Here is a 15,007-nt window from a genome sequence, read left to right on the forward strand (position 1 = left end):
AGCATTTACAGTATATTTATATTCTGTGAACCATCCCAGCTAACACTGGTATCAATTATTGGTTTTATACTGCTGACATATGATTTTATGTTCCTGCTCAGCCCCAGTTTCTTCTAGTATGTCCTAAGTTGCTTGACTGCTTAATACCAGCTTCTGCTTGGATTTGAAAGAACACCCAGGCTTAACATGATCAAAATTGAAGTTTTGATATCAAAACCCCCAGTTCTTAAATCCTGATCTGAATTGATGGTGGACGGTGTTGTACTCTGTAGTTCTTGGCTTTCGATTGCTGACAAAATCTCAGATTAAGAAGATACCTGCCAGCCTGTTCCATAGGCTAAAACCAATCACAAACCCTCTTATTTTCAAACAGTATTTTAAGCCATGGTGTTACCTGCTCTTAATTTCTCCAATGTCACTTATTTCGGATAAATGACCATCACCATGAAGGTCTTACAACTTATGCCATACGTAGCCACACAGCTTCTAACTGGGTGTTCACAACAGGATCGTATTAGCCCAATATTTCTGCCTTTCGCTGGCGTTAAACTCACTAGTACATTCTTTTAAATTTGTTGATTGATTCTACCTTCATAGCTGGCTCAGTACCAATCAAACCACCCCTCCATTCTTCAGAGCAGGTACTTATAAATTGTAACATAGTAAATGGTGGCGGATAAAGACTTGAACCCGCACCATCCAGTCTGCCCAACACAGTGGCCAGAGCCACACTTGCCACTCCATGCAGATTACACTTGGGTATCACTGGATAGTCTGTCATTTAGATTTGTATCCATTCTATCTATTTTAAAGCACATCCTCTCGGTAGTCAACTCACAGGCTCATAATTCACATCTGTTAGAGTTACATTTGGAAATGAATATTATAAAATCGAGGTAGCTGCTTAAAGTACAATGTTCCCCCAGTCATTCGCGGTTCACGGTCCCGGTCATTCGCAGATTTTCCGACCGCGAATGACCGGGCAGGAGAGGGCAGCCGCAGCGGCAGGAGAGAGCAGCTGAAGCGCCAGCGAGTGATGGAAAGCACTCGCGGTATGCTCCGACCGCTGCTTCCTGCACTAAAGTCGGGCCTCACCAATTAGGAGTTGCGTTTCAAAGCAGCTTCTGATTGGTGAGAGCCCGAATTTAGTGCAGGAAGAGGCAGTCGGAGCATACCGCAAGTGATTTCCTTCACTCGCTGGCGCTCCGGCTGACCTCTCCTGCCTCTCCAGGTGCCCTCTCCTATCTCCCCCGCTAAAAACCGTATTTGCGGTTTTTCAGCATTCGCAGGGGTTCCTGGAATGGAACTCCCGCGAATATCGGGGGAGTACTGTACACTTATAACAGTGAACAAGCTAGACACAGAGAAAGTACTTGTGTACCGGTATACAGGTTTCAGGTTTATTAAAAATTTGATATACCACCTTATCAAATATCAAAGTGGTTTTACAAAGTAATATATAAAAGTAAAAGACACTAAAACAATTTATAATACAACAACAAGTAGACCAACAAACAGACAGACGATGACCTACTGGTACGACAGGTAAAGGAGCAGAACTACAATGTGTTGATAGGAAAGATTGGGGAGGAAAAAAAACAAGGGGGAAGGGGAAGAAGGCGCATTAACCCTGAAGACAAGGCTAATGAAAGCTTTAAAAACTTCCTTAACACGTCTTTAAAAGGACGATCATAGATCAAACGCATCTTTAAAAAGAAATGCTTTTAAACTTGCATTGAATTTATCAAGGGATGTAATCTCTCTTAAATGGCTCGGAGCCAAATTCCAAAGTGTAGGTGCCGTAACAGAAAAAATATTGGTTCTCATAGTGTTAATGTATCTTAATGAGGGGATAGACAGCAGATTTTGATTAGAGGAGCGTAGAGAATGTTGAGTCATGTGAGGGATCAGTAACCTGTTAATGAATTCTGGTTGGCCGGCAATTTTAGTTTTAAAAGTCAGCAACAATAGCGATTCGATGCTCAATGGGAAGCCAGTGAGCTTTGACCAGGTGGGGATCATGAGAGGAGCCACCGCGGCAGCTTTAAACTTAAAAATAACTCCGGCAAGGAACTAAGGGAGCCATTTTAGCTGCGTGGTGCTGGGAAGGAAAAGAAAGGGACAGGGGAAGGAAATACTGCTGCTGCTGCTGCTGCACACAGAAGTGGAGGGGGAGGGAAATACTGCTGCTGCTGCTGCACAGGGAAGTGAGGAGGGGGGAGGGAAATGCTGCTGCACAGGGAAATGGAGGGGGAGGGAAATCTGCTGCTGCGGCTGCTGCACAGGGAAATGGGGGGAGGGAAATGCTACTGCACAGGGAAATGGAGGGGGAGGGAATGCTGCTGCATAGGGGGCAGGGAGAAAGACAGACAGAAAGAAAGACAGACAGCGGGAGGGAGAAAGAAAGAAAGATAGACAGCGGGAGGGAGACAGAAAGAAAGGAAGAAAGACACAGGGGCAGGGAGAGAGACAGAAAAACAGACAGACAAAGGGGGCCAGGGAGAGAGACAGACAGAAAGAAAGACAGCGGGAGGGAGAGAGACAGAAAGAAAGAGGCAAGGATAGGGAGAGAGGCAGAAAGAAAGAAAGACAGACAGACATATATTCTAGCACCCGTTAATGTAACGGGCTTAAAGACTAGTGTGTGTATGTATATATATATATGATGATTATTTTAAATGTTGCTCTTTTGTACAGCAAGCAGATTTTGTTTAATTGGCTATATACAGTATTTTAGAAATAAAGGGTTGACATTCAAAAGGGTTTAGTCAGGCAGTAGAGGCTTATGCCCAGGTAAACCCCACTGAGCAAGCCAGCAGCTGATACTTCACAGCACTTAACCTATCAGCACCACTGAATGGTTAGGAATGGGCTGGGGACAGAACATCAACTTACTGTAGCTGATTAGCAGTGATTTTCAGTGCACTAACTAGCTAAGGCCCCCTTTCATCAAGCATAGGAATTATATGAGCGTCAGAGTTTTACCACAGTGGCCGGTGATCAAAAACCCTAATGCAGCTTGATAAAAGGGGGCCTAAGTAACCAAATAAAGGCCCCCCTTTTATGAAGACGCATTAGGCTTTTTTTATTGCTGGCCACGGCGGTATTACCTCCGACAGTCATAGAATTCCTATGTGCATAGGAGCTAATATCACCATAGCCAGTGATAAAAAAGCCTAATGCGGATTTATAAAGGGGGGGGGGGGAGATTAGGACAGCAAAACAGCTTTTTTAACTTTATGTGGTGAGTTATCTAGAATTCGTTCTGAATATTGACAGTTGACCAATTAACTTTCACGCTGGTGGACATACCCAGTTATTGAATACGGGGAGCTGTGCATGCCCCACCATTGAATATCCAGGGTTAGTTGAAAGCCACTTACTGCCACAGACTGAATATTGACTCTGAATTAACTAGGTTAGTTAAGTAGTAAGTGTAGTGTGAGATTTTTTTTCCCACTATGCAGATAATCTGTGATCTGGACTGTGATGTTACTTTGTAATGATAGTTTGATAGATGGTTAACTTTTATGTTATTGCTTAATATGTAATGAAAACAGAAGTAATATGATTAGGTAGGGAGCTGTGCATGCCCCACCATCCGCTTGTTTTTCAGTTTATGAAAAGACTCTTAAATTCAAAACCTCTACTCCAAACTGCCTCCAGTTATTTGGGATCTCAATGTAGTCCTCACCAGTCTGATGAAGCTGCCATTTGAACCACTGGCAACTACTCATCTTACGTTTCTCACTTGGAAAGTGGTCTTATTGATATCTATCACTTCTGCTCATCGAACGAGTGAATTGCAGGTGTTGGCTTGTGATCCACTACTTACGGTATTTCATCATGATAAAGTGGTTCTCAGAATTCATCCTAAATTCCTTCTGAAAGCAATAACAGAATTTCACCTGAATCAATCCATTGTGTTACCTGTGTTCTTTTGAAAGCCTCATTCTCACCCTGGAGAAATTGCTCTTTATACATTGGACTGTAAGCATGCCTTGGCTTACCACATACAGAGAACTAAGCCATACAGGTCTTCCCCTCAACTGTTCATCTGTTTGATCCTAACAGGTTGGGTCTCCCTGTAACCAAACAAACTATTTTCACATTGTTGGTGACTTGCATTTCCTTTTGCTATGCTCAGGCTGGTCTGCAGCTCGAGGATCATGTTACAGCACACAAGGTCCGAGCTATGGCAACATCAGTGGCTTTTTTGCACTCCACTCACATTGAAGATATTTGCAAAGCAGCTACTTGGTCCTCAATTCACACATTTACATCTCACTGCTGTATAGAATCCTATTCCAAACAAGATGATCGTTTCGGCCAAGCAGTTTTACCAAATTAATTTTCTTCTTTATGGCCAACTGTCCCACCATCCCATTCAGTAAGCTCGTAAGTCAGGAAGTCCTACGTGGGAAAATATGCTGCCTGTTTGTCCAAGGATAAAGCACAGTTACTTACCATAACAGGTATTATCCGGGGACGGATATTCTCACATCCCTCCCACCTCCCCAGGTTGGCTTCTTAGCTTGTTACGAAACTGAGGAACTGCAAGATGATGTTGGGCGGGAAGGCACACACGCTTGCATGGTGCGGACAGTCTCGAAGCTTCTTAAGAAGTTAAAGTAACAGTACACTTTTAGCACTGTCCATGGAGAATATCTGCTTGCTGACTCCAGATAACACTGGATTACCTGTGCTTTCAGCCCTTATAACTTGTGGAAGTACATTCCACAGCACTGGAGCCAAATTGGCAGAATACGGCTGTAAGATTGATTTATGGCCTGAGGACGTTTGATCATGTGATGCCTTGCTGCCACAAATTGCATTGGCTTCTAGTGGAGGCTCGGGTAATTTTTAAGTTGCGATGTCTATATTATAAAGTAGCCTTCGGACTTGCCCCACGATATCTTGTTGACAGATTTGATAATTTTGTCGCAGAAGAATAGTAGAAAATCACATGCTCTGTTTACGTTTCCTTCGGTTACGGGCTGTAAAAGTAAGAAAGATCATGAACACACTCTCGCTTATCAGGCAGCATATTGTGATAAAGATTTCTGACTACTATTAGTGAGATCTGCTTCATATGAGCTAGTTATCTCTGTATTTTTTATAATATCATTTGGGGTTTTTTTCATTAGTATAATTTTTTTTTAACCGCATCGAACTTACAGTTATGCAGTCTAGAAATCTGCTGTTAGGTTATGTTATGAACAGTGGCCTTGGGATCTGAATATTAATCTCTTAAGTTAAAAACAGACATTTGTTTATTTTTCAGCAAGATACAAGGACAACTCTATCACAGCATAAGTTGGATCTCCATGTTATCCCCGTTTGGAAGCAGGGAATTACAGGAAAAGGTGTTGTAGTCACTGTGCTTGATGATGGCCTAGAGTGGAATCACACAGATATTATTGCCAATTACGTAAGTTTCTTCTTTAAAAGCCTACATTGAAATAGTACACAGTCTATTAAGTGAATGGCAGTAACCACAAGCCAAGTGGAGTATCTGAGATGAGCCTATTATTTAAGATGGTTGAATGATTTGGAGGGGAGTGATAAGAGAGAGGGAAAAAGAAATTTAAGGATACATGTTCAAAGAGTCAGTATCTGTGTAAAAGCAGGACTTGAACATGTATTATTGACTGCCTAAAGAACCACCTAGAACTGGTTAGTCCAAATCTATCAGTGTATAAATAAATGTATTAACAACCAACCATAGGAAAGTAATGACCCAATAAGGCTATATTTTGGCTAGTTGCTTGTATCAGGGGAAAAATTAAGTTACTGTATCTCTTTTTAAGATAGATTAAATGTCATAAATGTATATTTTATGTCACTATACTTTTAATATAGCAACAATATAATTGGCTAATATCGTACTGGAATATCTATATACTGAACTGTACCATCAACTTCCAGTATTTTATTTTTTTCATATATATGTAAGTATTTTTTTTGATCCTCAGTGGGCTCCAAAAAGTGCCTTTAGGTTATGCAAATAATACATGAACCCCAATTGTCACTGGATCAATCTTATATATATATATATATATATATATATATATATATATTTTTTTTTTTTAAATTAAAATATTTTAAAGTCTTTTTTTTAATTCATATATTTTTCAATTAGAATATTCTTTGTAATTCTGACTTGTCAACATCAAAGTAGTACTTAGCTTTATCAAAATGATGATCATTAGGGGAGCGTCTCTACCAACATGTCCATGTTTCAATCTCTTTTCTTCAGGGTTGAGGCTCCCAATCATAAAATTATTAAACGTTTCTTTGAGATAGTAGCTAAGAATGAACTAAGAATGGCCTACAGATACCTAAGGCCACTTCTGGCACAAACCATGCCTACACCAACTATAGGCATCTGTAGGCATCCTTATGCACCTTCATAGGTGTGAGACAGGTGTCTAAGAATGACACCTGCATTAAAAAAGCAAAACATAACTTGCATCCTGTCTGCTTCGGTAGACGCCTACCGCTGACTAAATTTGGGATGCCTTTTGGAGAATTTGACCCATTGGCTCTAATAGTCAGTGGCACCTGTCTGGGTAGGAGTGCTTTCTACCTGGAAAAATGCCACTGATTTTCAGTGGCATTATCCTATGTGCAACCTGGATAGCACAGGGGTGGTCTGTGGGAAGAGCAAAGGAGAAACTGGAACTTATCTAGATAGCACTAATGTGTAGCAGGGGCACCCAGATAAGCATCTGGGTATTTTAGGACAGTAAGGGGGGAAATTCATCAAGAAGCCCCAACTGATTTAGTGTGCGGTAAATACTAAGATGCCCATAGGAATATAATGGGCTTCTTAGCATTTAGCACATGCTAATCATTAGCATGCACTAAATTGGTTAGCACCCTTTGATGAATTCCACCCTAACCAAAAGCTGGATGTTGGAGCATTTGCCGCGCAGCACTCAGCTGCGTAGCTTTGTTAAAAGGGTGCCTAAGTTAGCTGTTTTGTCCCATTGTTCTCCATTTCAAGGCAAGAGCATGCAGTTGGAGTGCCTCTAGATCAGGGGTGTCCAATGTCGATCCTCGAGGGCCGCAGTCCAGTCGGGTTTTCAGGATTTTCCCAATGAATATGCATGAGATCTATTTGCAAGCACTGCTTTCAATGGGGAAATCCTGAAAACCCGACTGGATTGCGGCCCTCGAGGACCGACATTGGACACCCCTGCTCTAGATGAAACAAAGATGCTGGATATTCTGTAACAATTTTTGCTATATCTGTAGTATTAAATATATTTATGAAGACAGTGCTTTAATATCAGGGTCAAATTTCACATTTTGAGGACAATGATTTCCACATAAAGCTCTCACCTTTAAAGATGCTCTACAAGCTATGGGTATTTCTGAGGTTGGAGTTCGGGTTGGGGAAGGGTTAGGACATAGGCACAAACCTTTAAAAAATTCAAACCTGTGTTTGTAGCTTAGGCTGACAGTATCGTATGCCCCAAACAGCAGATCAGTTTTCTAGGATAATTCTTTCAAAGTGACAGTATATACCTACTTTATCTCTGATAATCTTTCAGTTTGTAGACTGAAATTATCAGCAGGCACTTAATAATGCTGTCAGTTATTAAATTGATGTGCCTTAAGTGAATACAGTATATTTCCAGACCAATGGACTGTCCATTGTTCTGAAAGTTCATTGTTCCAAAGGCCGTCACAAAAATATCCACCCCTTCTCAAAGACCCCTCCAAAAGCATTCCCCTTTCCAAAGAACTCCCAAACAGCATCCAACCCTTCTCACCCCTTCTCATCCAACCCTTACTCACCCCTTGTATGGTCTCCAAGCCTACCTTAACAATGTCCAGGTGGAGTAAGATAGGACAGGCATGAGCGATCCCCACTATCTCCTGTCTCTTCCTACTGAAACTTCAAAATGATGGCTATGACTTCTATTGGTCATTGTATGTATTACTGTTAGGGTCCTGATCCCTAGCCATACTACCATGAGACTACCACTTGAAGTTGTGGCTGCCATTGTGAAGCATGAGCTGGTATGGCTAGGAGCGAGTGGGGATTGCTCCTGCCAATCCTACCCTAGACCATCAGGGCTTCAAAATTGTAAGCCTAAGGGAGGGCTTATAGGGGATGGGAGGTCTTTGGGAGGGGTAAATTCTGTTTGGGGGGTTCTTTGGGAAGGGGGAGAGCTTCTGGGGGAGGCTTGCCACTGTGTGCTGCTCTCAATATCTGTTGCTCTGAGCATTTACTGTAATGCTTGAATTTTGCCTCCTTAATGCATCTCAAATGACAAGATTATGTGTTATTTTGTAATATGTCAAATTAATAATAATAATAATAATTTTATTTTTGTATACTGCCATACCACATAATTCTAGGCAGTTCACATACAATAAAAATTATACAGACAGTGAGTAAAATACAATCAACTAAAAATCAGTAAGTAAAATTAAGGTACTGTGATCTACATAATAATGAGATGTAAAGCACGCAAATGAATGCAAAGCACCTCATATTTATATGAATTGAATAATGTAGCTTGTTTATTTTTGGAAAAATTGTTTTTCCAGCCCAGAAGCAACAGGCTGCTAACAAGAGGTTCAATGTTCCATGCTGTGATCTTAAAAGCTTGGGTAGTCAAGCAGGAGGCAGGAAAAGAGAAGGAGAGAAAAGCAGATGGAGAGAAATGCAGAGCAGAGAACAGGAGAGGGGAAGAAGGAGCAACAGAAGGCAGGAGAGAACACAGGAAATCGGCGAGAGGTAGCTCCGCCCACCCCCGGACATCATCCACCGGAACTCCTCCTTAAAAGGGGAGGGGCCAACAGTGCTCAGCCCTTTGGCTTGTGTCGAAGGCGAGCATTAAAGGCGAAAGGGCCTTCAGAAGGGACGAGCCACCGCTAAAGGAGAGCAGAAGGAGACCACAACAGGCACAGAGGACACACAACCAGGCAGACACAGAGGACACAGCAGGCGCAGAGGACATCCACAGCAGGCGCAGAGGACACAGCAGGTGCAGAGGACACACAGCCAGGCAGACACAGAGGACACAGCAGGTGCAGAGGACACACAACCAGGCAGACACAGCAAGCACAGAGGACAGCCACAGCAGACATAGAAGACATCCACAGCAGACCGGCAAGCGGGCAGCAATGGAAGCAGCAGGATGTTGAGCTACCCAGTTTTCTGCACCATCTGCCATATGTATGACTACCTCCCGTATGGGAGGTAGTCTTATGTATGCGCTCGATGCGGAGAACTGGAGAGCCTGAAGAAACAAGTCAGACTCCTGGAGGGCAGAATACTGGAACTGGAGGCACTTCAAGCAGTGGTGGAGGAAGACAGAGATGCAGAGAACATGAAGACAGAGGATGCAGAGAACATTAAGACAGAGGACACCATCATAGAAACATAGAACATGACGGCAGAAAAGGGCCACGGCCCATCTAGTCTGCCCACACTAATGGCCCACCCCTAACTACCTCCATGAAGAGATACCACATGCCAATCCCATCTTTTCTTAAAATCTGGCACGCTGCTTGCCTCAATTACCTGTTGTGGAAGATTATTCCAGCGATCAACCACCCTTTCGGTGAAGAAATATTTTCTGGTGTTGCCATGAAATTTCCCATCCATGATTTTCAACGGATGCCCTCTTGTTGCCGTGGGTCCTTTAAGGAAAAAGAGATCCTCTTCCACCTCGATACGGCCTGTGACATATTTGAACGTCTCGATCATGTCTCCCCTCTCTCTGCGTTTCTCGAGTGAATACAGCTGCAACTTACCCAGTCGTTCCTCATATGGGAGATCCTTGAGTCCTGAGACCATCCTGGTGGCCATTCGCTGAACCGACCCAACTCTCCGCACATCTTTTTGATAATGCGGCCTCCAGAATTGTACACAGTATTCCAGATGGGGTCTCGCCATGGATCTGTACAACGGCATTATGACCTCGGGTTTACAGCTGATGAAACTTCTACAGATACAGCCTATGATTTGTTTAGCCCTGGATGAAGCTTTCTCCACTTGATTGGCAGTCTTCATGTCTTCGCTAATGATCACCCCCAAGTCACATTCTGCTACAGTCCTTGCTAGGTTCTCACCATTTAGAGTGTAAGTCCTGCATGGATTTTTGCCGCCAAGGTGCATGACCTTGCATTTTTTGGCATTGAAACTTAGTTGCCAAGTCTTTGACCAATGCTCCAGCAGGAGTAGGTCCTGCGTCATACTGTCGGGCATTGAGCTTTTGTCGGGCACTGTGCTTTCATCTGTTGTGCGGTTGCCTACCATGTTGCATAGTTTGGCGTCATCGGCGAATAATGTAATTTTACCTCGAAGCCCCTCAGCCAAGTCTCTTACAAAGATGTTAAATAGGATCGGGTCCAAGACTAAGCCCGGCGGCACTCCGCTGATCACCTCTGTCATATCAGAGAGGGTACCGTTTACCACTACCCTCTGAAGCCTACCTCTAAGCCAGTCCCTAACCCATGCGGTTAATGTTTCACCCAGTCCCATCGAACCCATCTTGCTCAATAACCTGTGGTGTGGGACGCTATCAAACGCTTTGCTGAAGTCCAAGTACACGATGTCCAGGGACTCCCCTATATCCAGCTTTCTTGTTACCCAGTCAAAGAAGCTGATCAGATTTGATTAGCAGGACCTTCCCTTCGTAAAACCATGTTGATGGGGATCTCGTAGATTCTCCTCATTCAGGATCGTATCCAATTGGCGTTTGATTAGTGTTTCCATAAGTTTACTCACTATCGATGTGAGACTCACCGGTCTATAATTCTCCGTCCTGCATCCCTTTTTGTGGAGTGGAACGACGTTAGCCATTTTCCAATCCAACGGGACTCTTCCTGTACTTAGGGAAAGATTGAAGAGCGTGGATAACGGTTCCGCCAGGACGTCACTCAACTCCATGAGCACCTTGGGGTGTAGTTTGTCCGGTCCCATAGCTGGAGAAGTTCATAGAGAAGGCATACAGGGAGGCTGTGGAAAATCACCAGTAACAGTGGAACTGACGAGATACACCTAAAGAGACCACCCGACGGACAACCACCAGGAAGAAATGGGTGACACAGCAGTGAGATCTGGAAGCAGCGGAGGGAACCCACAAGAAGACGAGTCCGATGCAAGCCAATGCCAGGTTAAGAGAAAATGGATGGGAACGAAGGACACGGACCTACGGCTGGAGAGATGGACATACACCAGGGACATGGACCTGTGGCTGGAGAATCAAGAGAAGATAGAGAGGATAGCAATCATCGTGGGGGACGCCATCATCAGACAAGTCGACAGCCACATAGCGGGAGGAAGACTGGATTGGCTGGTGACCTGCCTACCGGGAGCCAAGGTAAAAGACATAGTGAGTCGCATCAACAGGATCATCGACAGTGTGGAAGAAGAAGATACGGTGGTGGTGATCCATGTAGGGACGAACAATGTGAGCAACAGGAACTACAACAGGGAAGTACTGAAGGACCAGTTCCAGATGCTAGGAAGGAATATGAAGACCAGAGGATAGCATTATCGGAGATCCTGCCGGTACCCAGAGCCAACGAGAAGAGGCAGATGGAGCTGCAAGCAGACAACGAGTGGATGCAGCGCTGGTGTGAGGATTCCACTTTGTGCGCAACTGGATGATGTTCAGGGGGAAAAGCAAGCTATTCTTGAAGGATGGACCACCTCAGCAGAGATGGAACGAGGCTACTTGCAAGGAACATCAAGAGGGAAATTGAGAAGTTTTTAAACTAGGAAGAAGGGGAAAGCAGACAGTCGACCGAGACAGTCGATGGTTCAGGAACCGGAATTTCCGGAGGATACTGTGCAGGAAGATAGAGGGGAAAACTATCATAGGCAAGACAGATCGAAAGGGACACGAGGGAAGGAAATGCAAGAAAGTAACAGGCTGCAAACTCAAGTGTATGTAAACGAACGCAAAGAGCCTAAGGAATAAGATGGGTGAATTAGAAACTATGGCACAAAAAGATAACGTGGACATCATCGGCATCACGGAAACATGGTTGGCTGAGGAAAACATCTGGGACACTCTGCTACCGGGATACAAACTATACCGTAGAGACAGAGTGGCTCAAAAAGGTGGGGGCATTGCCATATACAACAAAGAGGGAATTGAATCTACTGGAGAGAACACGCCACAACAGACAGATGTTAGAGACTCTATGAGTCAAAATTCCAGGAACAAATGGACTGGAAACGAAGATCGGCATCAACTCCCAACTCCCAGGGCAGTCCAAAGAAATTGATGGAGAAATGACGGATGAGATTAAACGCAACTGCAAGAGAGGCAACGCAGTTATCATGGGTGATTTTAACTATCCGGGGATAGAATGGAACCTAGGCACCTCTGGCTGTGCTAGGGAGACCAAGTTCCTGGATGCTGTAGGCGATTGCTTCCTAGAACAACTTGTCAAGGAAAATACAAGAGGAAATGCAATTATGGAATTAATTCTAAATGGACTGCAAGGACTGGCACAAGGTGTAGAAGTAGAAGGGATGCTGGGAAACAGCGATCACAACATGATCCGCTTCCACCTGGACGCAGGGGAGAAACATTGGTCCAGAACGACGGCCACGGCACTGAACTTCTGAAAATGGAATTACAAAGGGATGAGACTCATGGTGGGGAAGAAGATTAAGAAGAGGATAAGCACTGTAAAAACGCTAGAGCAAGCTTGGTCCCTTTTTAAGGGCACAGTCACCGAAGCGCAAAATCTATATATACCTCGTAGTATCAATGGATCCAAGAGGAAAAAGAACAAGGAACCAGCATGGCTCACTGTAGAGGTGAAGGAAGCAATAACTTCATTTAAGGAATGGAAAAGGTGAAGAAGGACGAAAATTGGAATAAGCACAAACAACATCAACGCAGGTGCCATAAGGCGGTAAAAGGGGCCAAAAGAGACTGCGAGGAAAAAATAGCCAAGGAAGCAAAAAACTTCATGCCGTTCTTTTGATATTTTAAGAGGAAACGACTCGCGAAGGAAATGGTGGGACCGTTGGATGACCATGGAATAAAGGGAGTGTTAAGGAGGACAAAGCCATCACTGACAAACTGAACACATTTTTTGCATCTGTATTTACCGAAGAGGATATACACAGCATTCCAGAACCCATCAGGCAATATGCTGGAAACGAAGATGGGAAAATGACAGTGTGGATGGTCAGTATAGAAGAGGTATGCAGGCAGATCAATAGGCTTAAGAGCGATAAATCCTAAGGACCAGATGGCTTCCATCTGAGGGTCATCAAGGAACTGAAAGGGACTATAGCTGAACTGCTTCAACTAATAGTCAATCTGTTGATCAAATCGGGAAAGATTCCAGAAGACTGGAAAGTGGCGAATGTTACGCCGATCTTCAAAAAAGGTTCGAGGGGAGATCCGGGAAACTACAGACCGGTGAGTCTGACCTCAGCACCGGGAAAGATGATAGAGGCGCTGATAAAGGACTGCATCATTGATCACCTTGAAGGACATGATCTGATGAGGATCAGTCAGCACAGCTTCAGCAAAGGCAGATCTTGTTTGATGAACTTGCTGCACTTCTTTGAGGAAGTAAACAGGCAGATAGACAAGGGTGACACGGTCAGCATTATATATCTGGATTTTCAGAAGGCATTCGACAAGGTTCCACATGAATGACTACTTCGGAAAATTGCGAGCCATGGAATCGAGGGTGAAATACTCACGTGGATTAAAAACTGGCTGCAGCATAGGAAACAGTGAGTGAGGGGTAAATGGACAATACTTGGACTGGAAGATCGTCACCAGTGGGGTGTCGCAGAGCTCAGTGCTTAGACCCGTGCTCTTCAACATCTTTGTAAATGATCTGGACATTGGTACGACGAGTGAGGTGATTAAATTTGTGGACGATATGAAGTTATTCAGAGTAGTGAAGACACAGGGGGATTGCGAAGATCAGCAACGTGACATAATCAAGCTCGAGAAATGGGCATCGACATGGCAAATGAGGTTCAACGTGGATAAGTATAAAGTGATGAATGTCGGTAACAAAAATCTCATACATGAATTCAGGATGTCCGGGGCGGTACTTGGAGACACCTCCCAGGAAAGAGACATGGGAGTTCTGATTGACAAGTTGATGAAGCCATCCGCGCAATGCGCGGCATCGGCGAAAAGGGCAAACAGAATGCTAGAAATGATAAAGAAGGGGATCACGAACAGATCGGAGAAGGTTATCATGCCGCTGTACTGGGCCATGGAGCACCCTCACCTGGAGTACTGTGTCCAGCACTGGTCGCCATACATAAAGAAGGACATGGTAATACTCAAAAGGGTCCAGAGAAGAACGACTAAGATGGTTAAGGGGCTGGAGGAGTTGCTGTACAGTGAGAGATTTGAGAAACTGGGCCTCTTCTCCCTTGAAAAGAGGAGACTGAGAGGGGACATGATCGAAACATTCAAAATACTGAAGGGAATAGACAGTAGATAAAGACAGATTGTTCACCCTCTCCAAGGTAGGGAGAACGAGAAGGCACTCTCTAATGTTGAAAGGGGATAGATTCCGTACAAATGTAAGGAAGTTCTTCTTTACCCAGAGAGTGGTGGAAAACTGGAACGCTCTTCCGGAGTCTGTTATAGGGGAAAACACCCTCCAGGGATTCAAGACAAAGTTGGACAAGTTCCTGCTAAACTGGAACGTATACAGGTGAGGCTGGCCTCAGTTAGAGCACTGGTCTTTGACCTGGGAGCTGCCGTGTGAGTGGACTGCTGGGCATGATGGACCACTGGTCTGACCCAGCAGCAGCAATTCTTATGTTATTAAAGAAGAATAGTACTTTCCTTCCCCCTGAAGACCTCCATGTTCTGCTGGAAGACTCCTCTCAAAGACTTTCACTATCCCATAACCTCTTCTGGACCAATTCAAGATTTCCACAGTGACCACCCCTCCCCCCCCCAAATTTACATGGCAACTTGACCCCAAAGTATGACTATTGCTAGGGACTGCCAATGTCATTTTGAACCTTGTG

The 15,007-nt window shown here is 44.1% G+C and overlaps 1 protein-coding gene across 1 annotated transcript in view; it reads left to right on the forward strand.

The window, feature by feature from the left end:
* Positions 1-15,007, forward strand: part of PCSK1 (proprotein convertase subtilisin/kexin type 1) — a 109,152-nt gene that overhangs the window by 20,289 nt on the left and 73,856 nt on the right. Inside the window, exon 4 of the mRNA XM_033929194.1 lies at positions 5,285-5,431. Within this exon, the coding sequence (XP_033785085.1) occupies positions 5,285-5,431 (147 nt within the window). The remainder of the gene's footprint in view (positions 1-5,284; positions 5,432-15,007) is intronic.

This window comes from Geotrypetes seraphini, chromosome 1 (assembly GCF_902459505.1).
Source record: "Geotrypetes seraphini chromosome 1, aGeoSer1.1, whole genome shotgun sequence".
In the NCBI taxonomy this organism is placed as follows: Eukaryota; Metazoa; Chordata; class Amphibia; order Gymnophiona; family Dermophiidae; genus Geotrypetes; species Geotrypetes seraphini.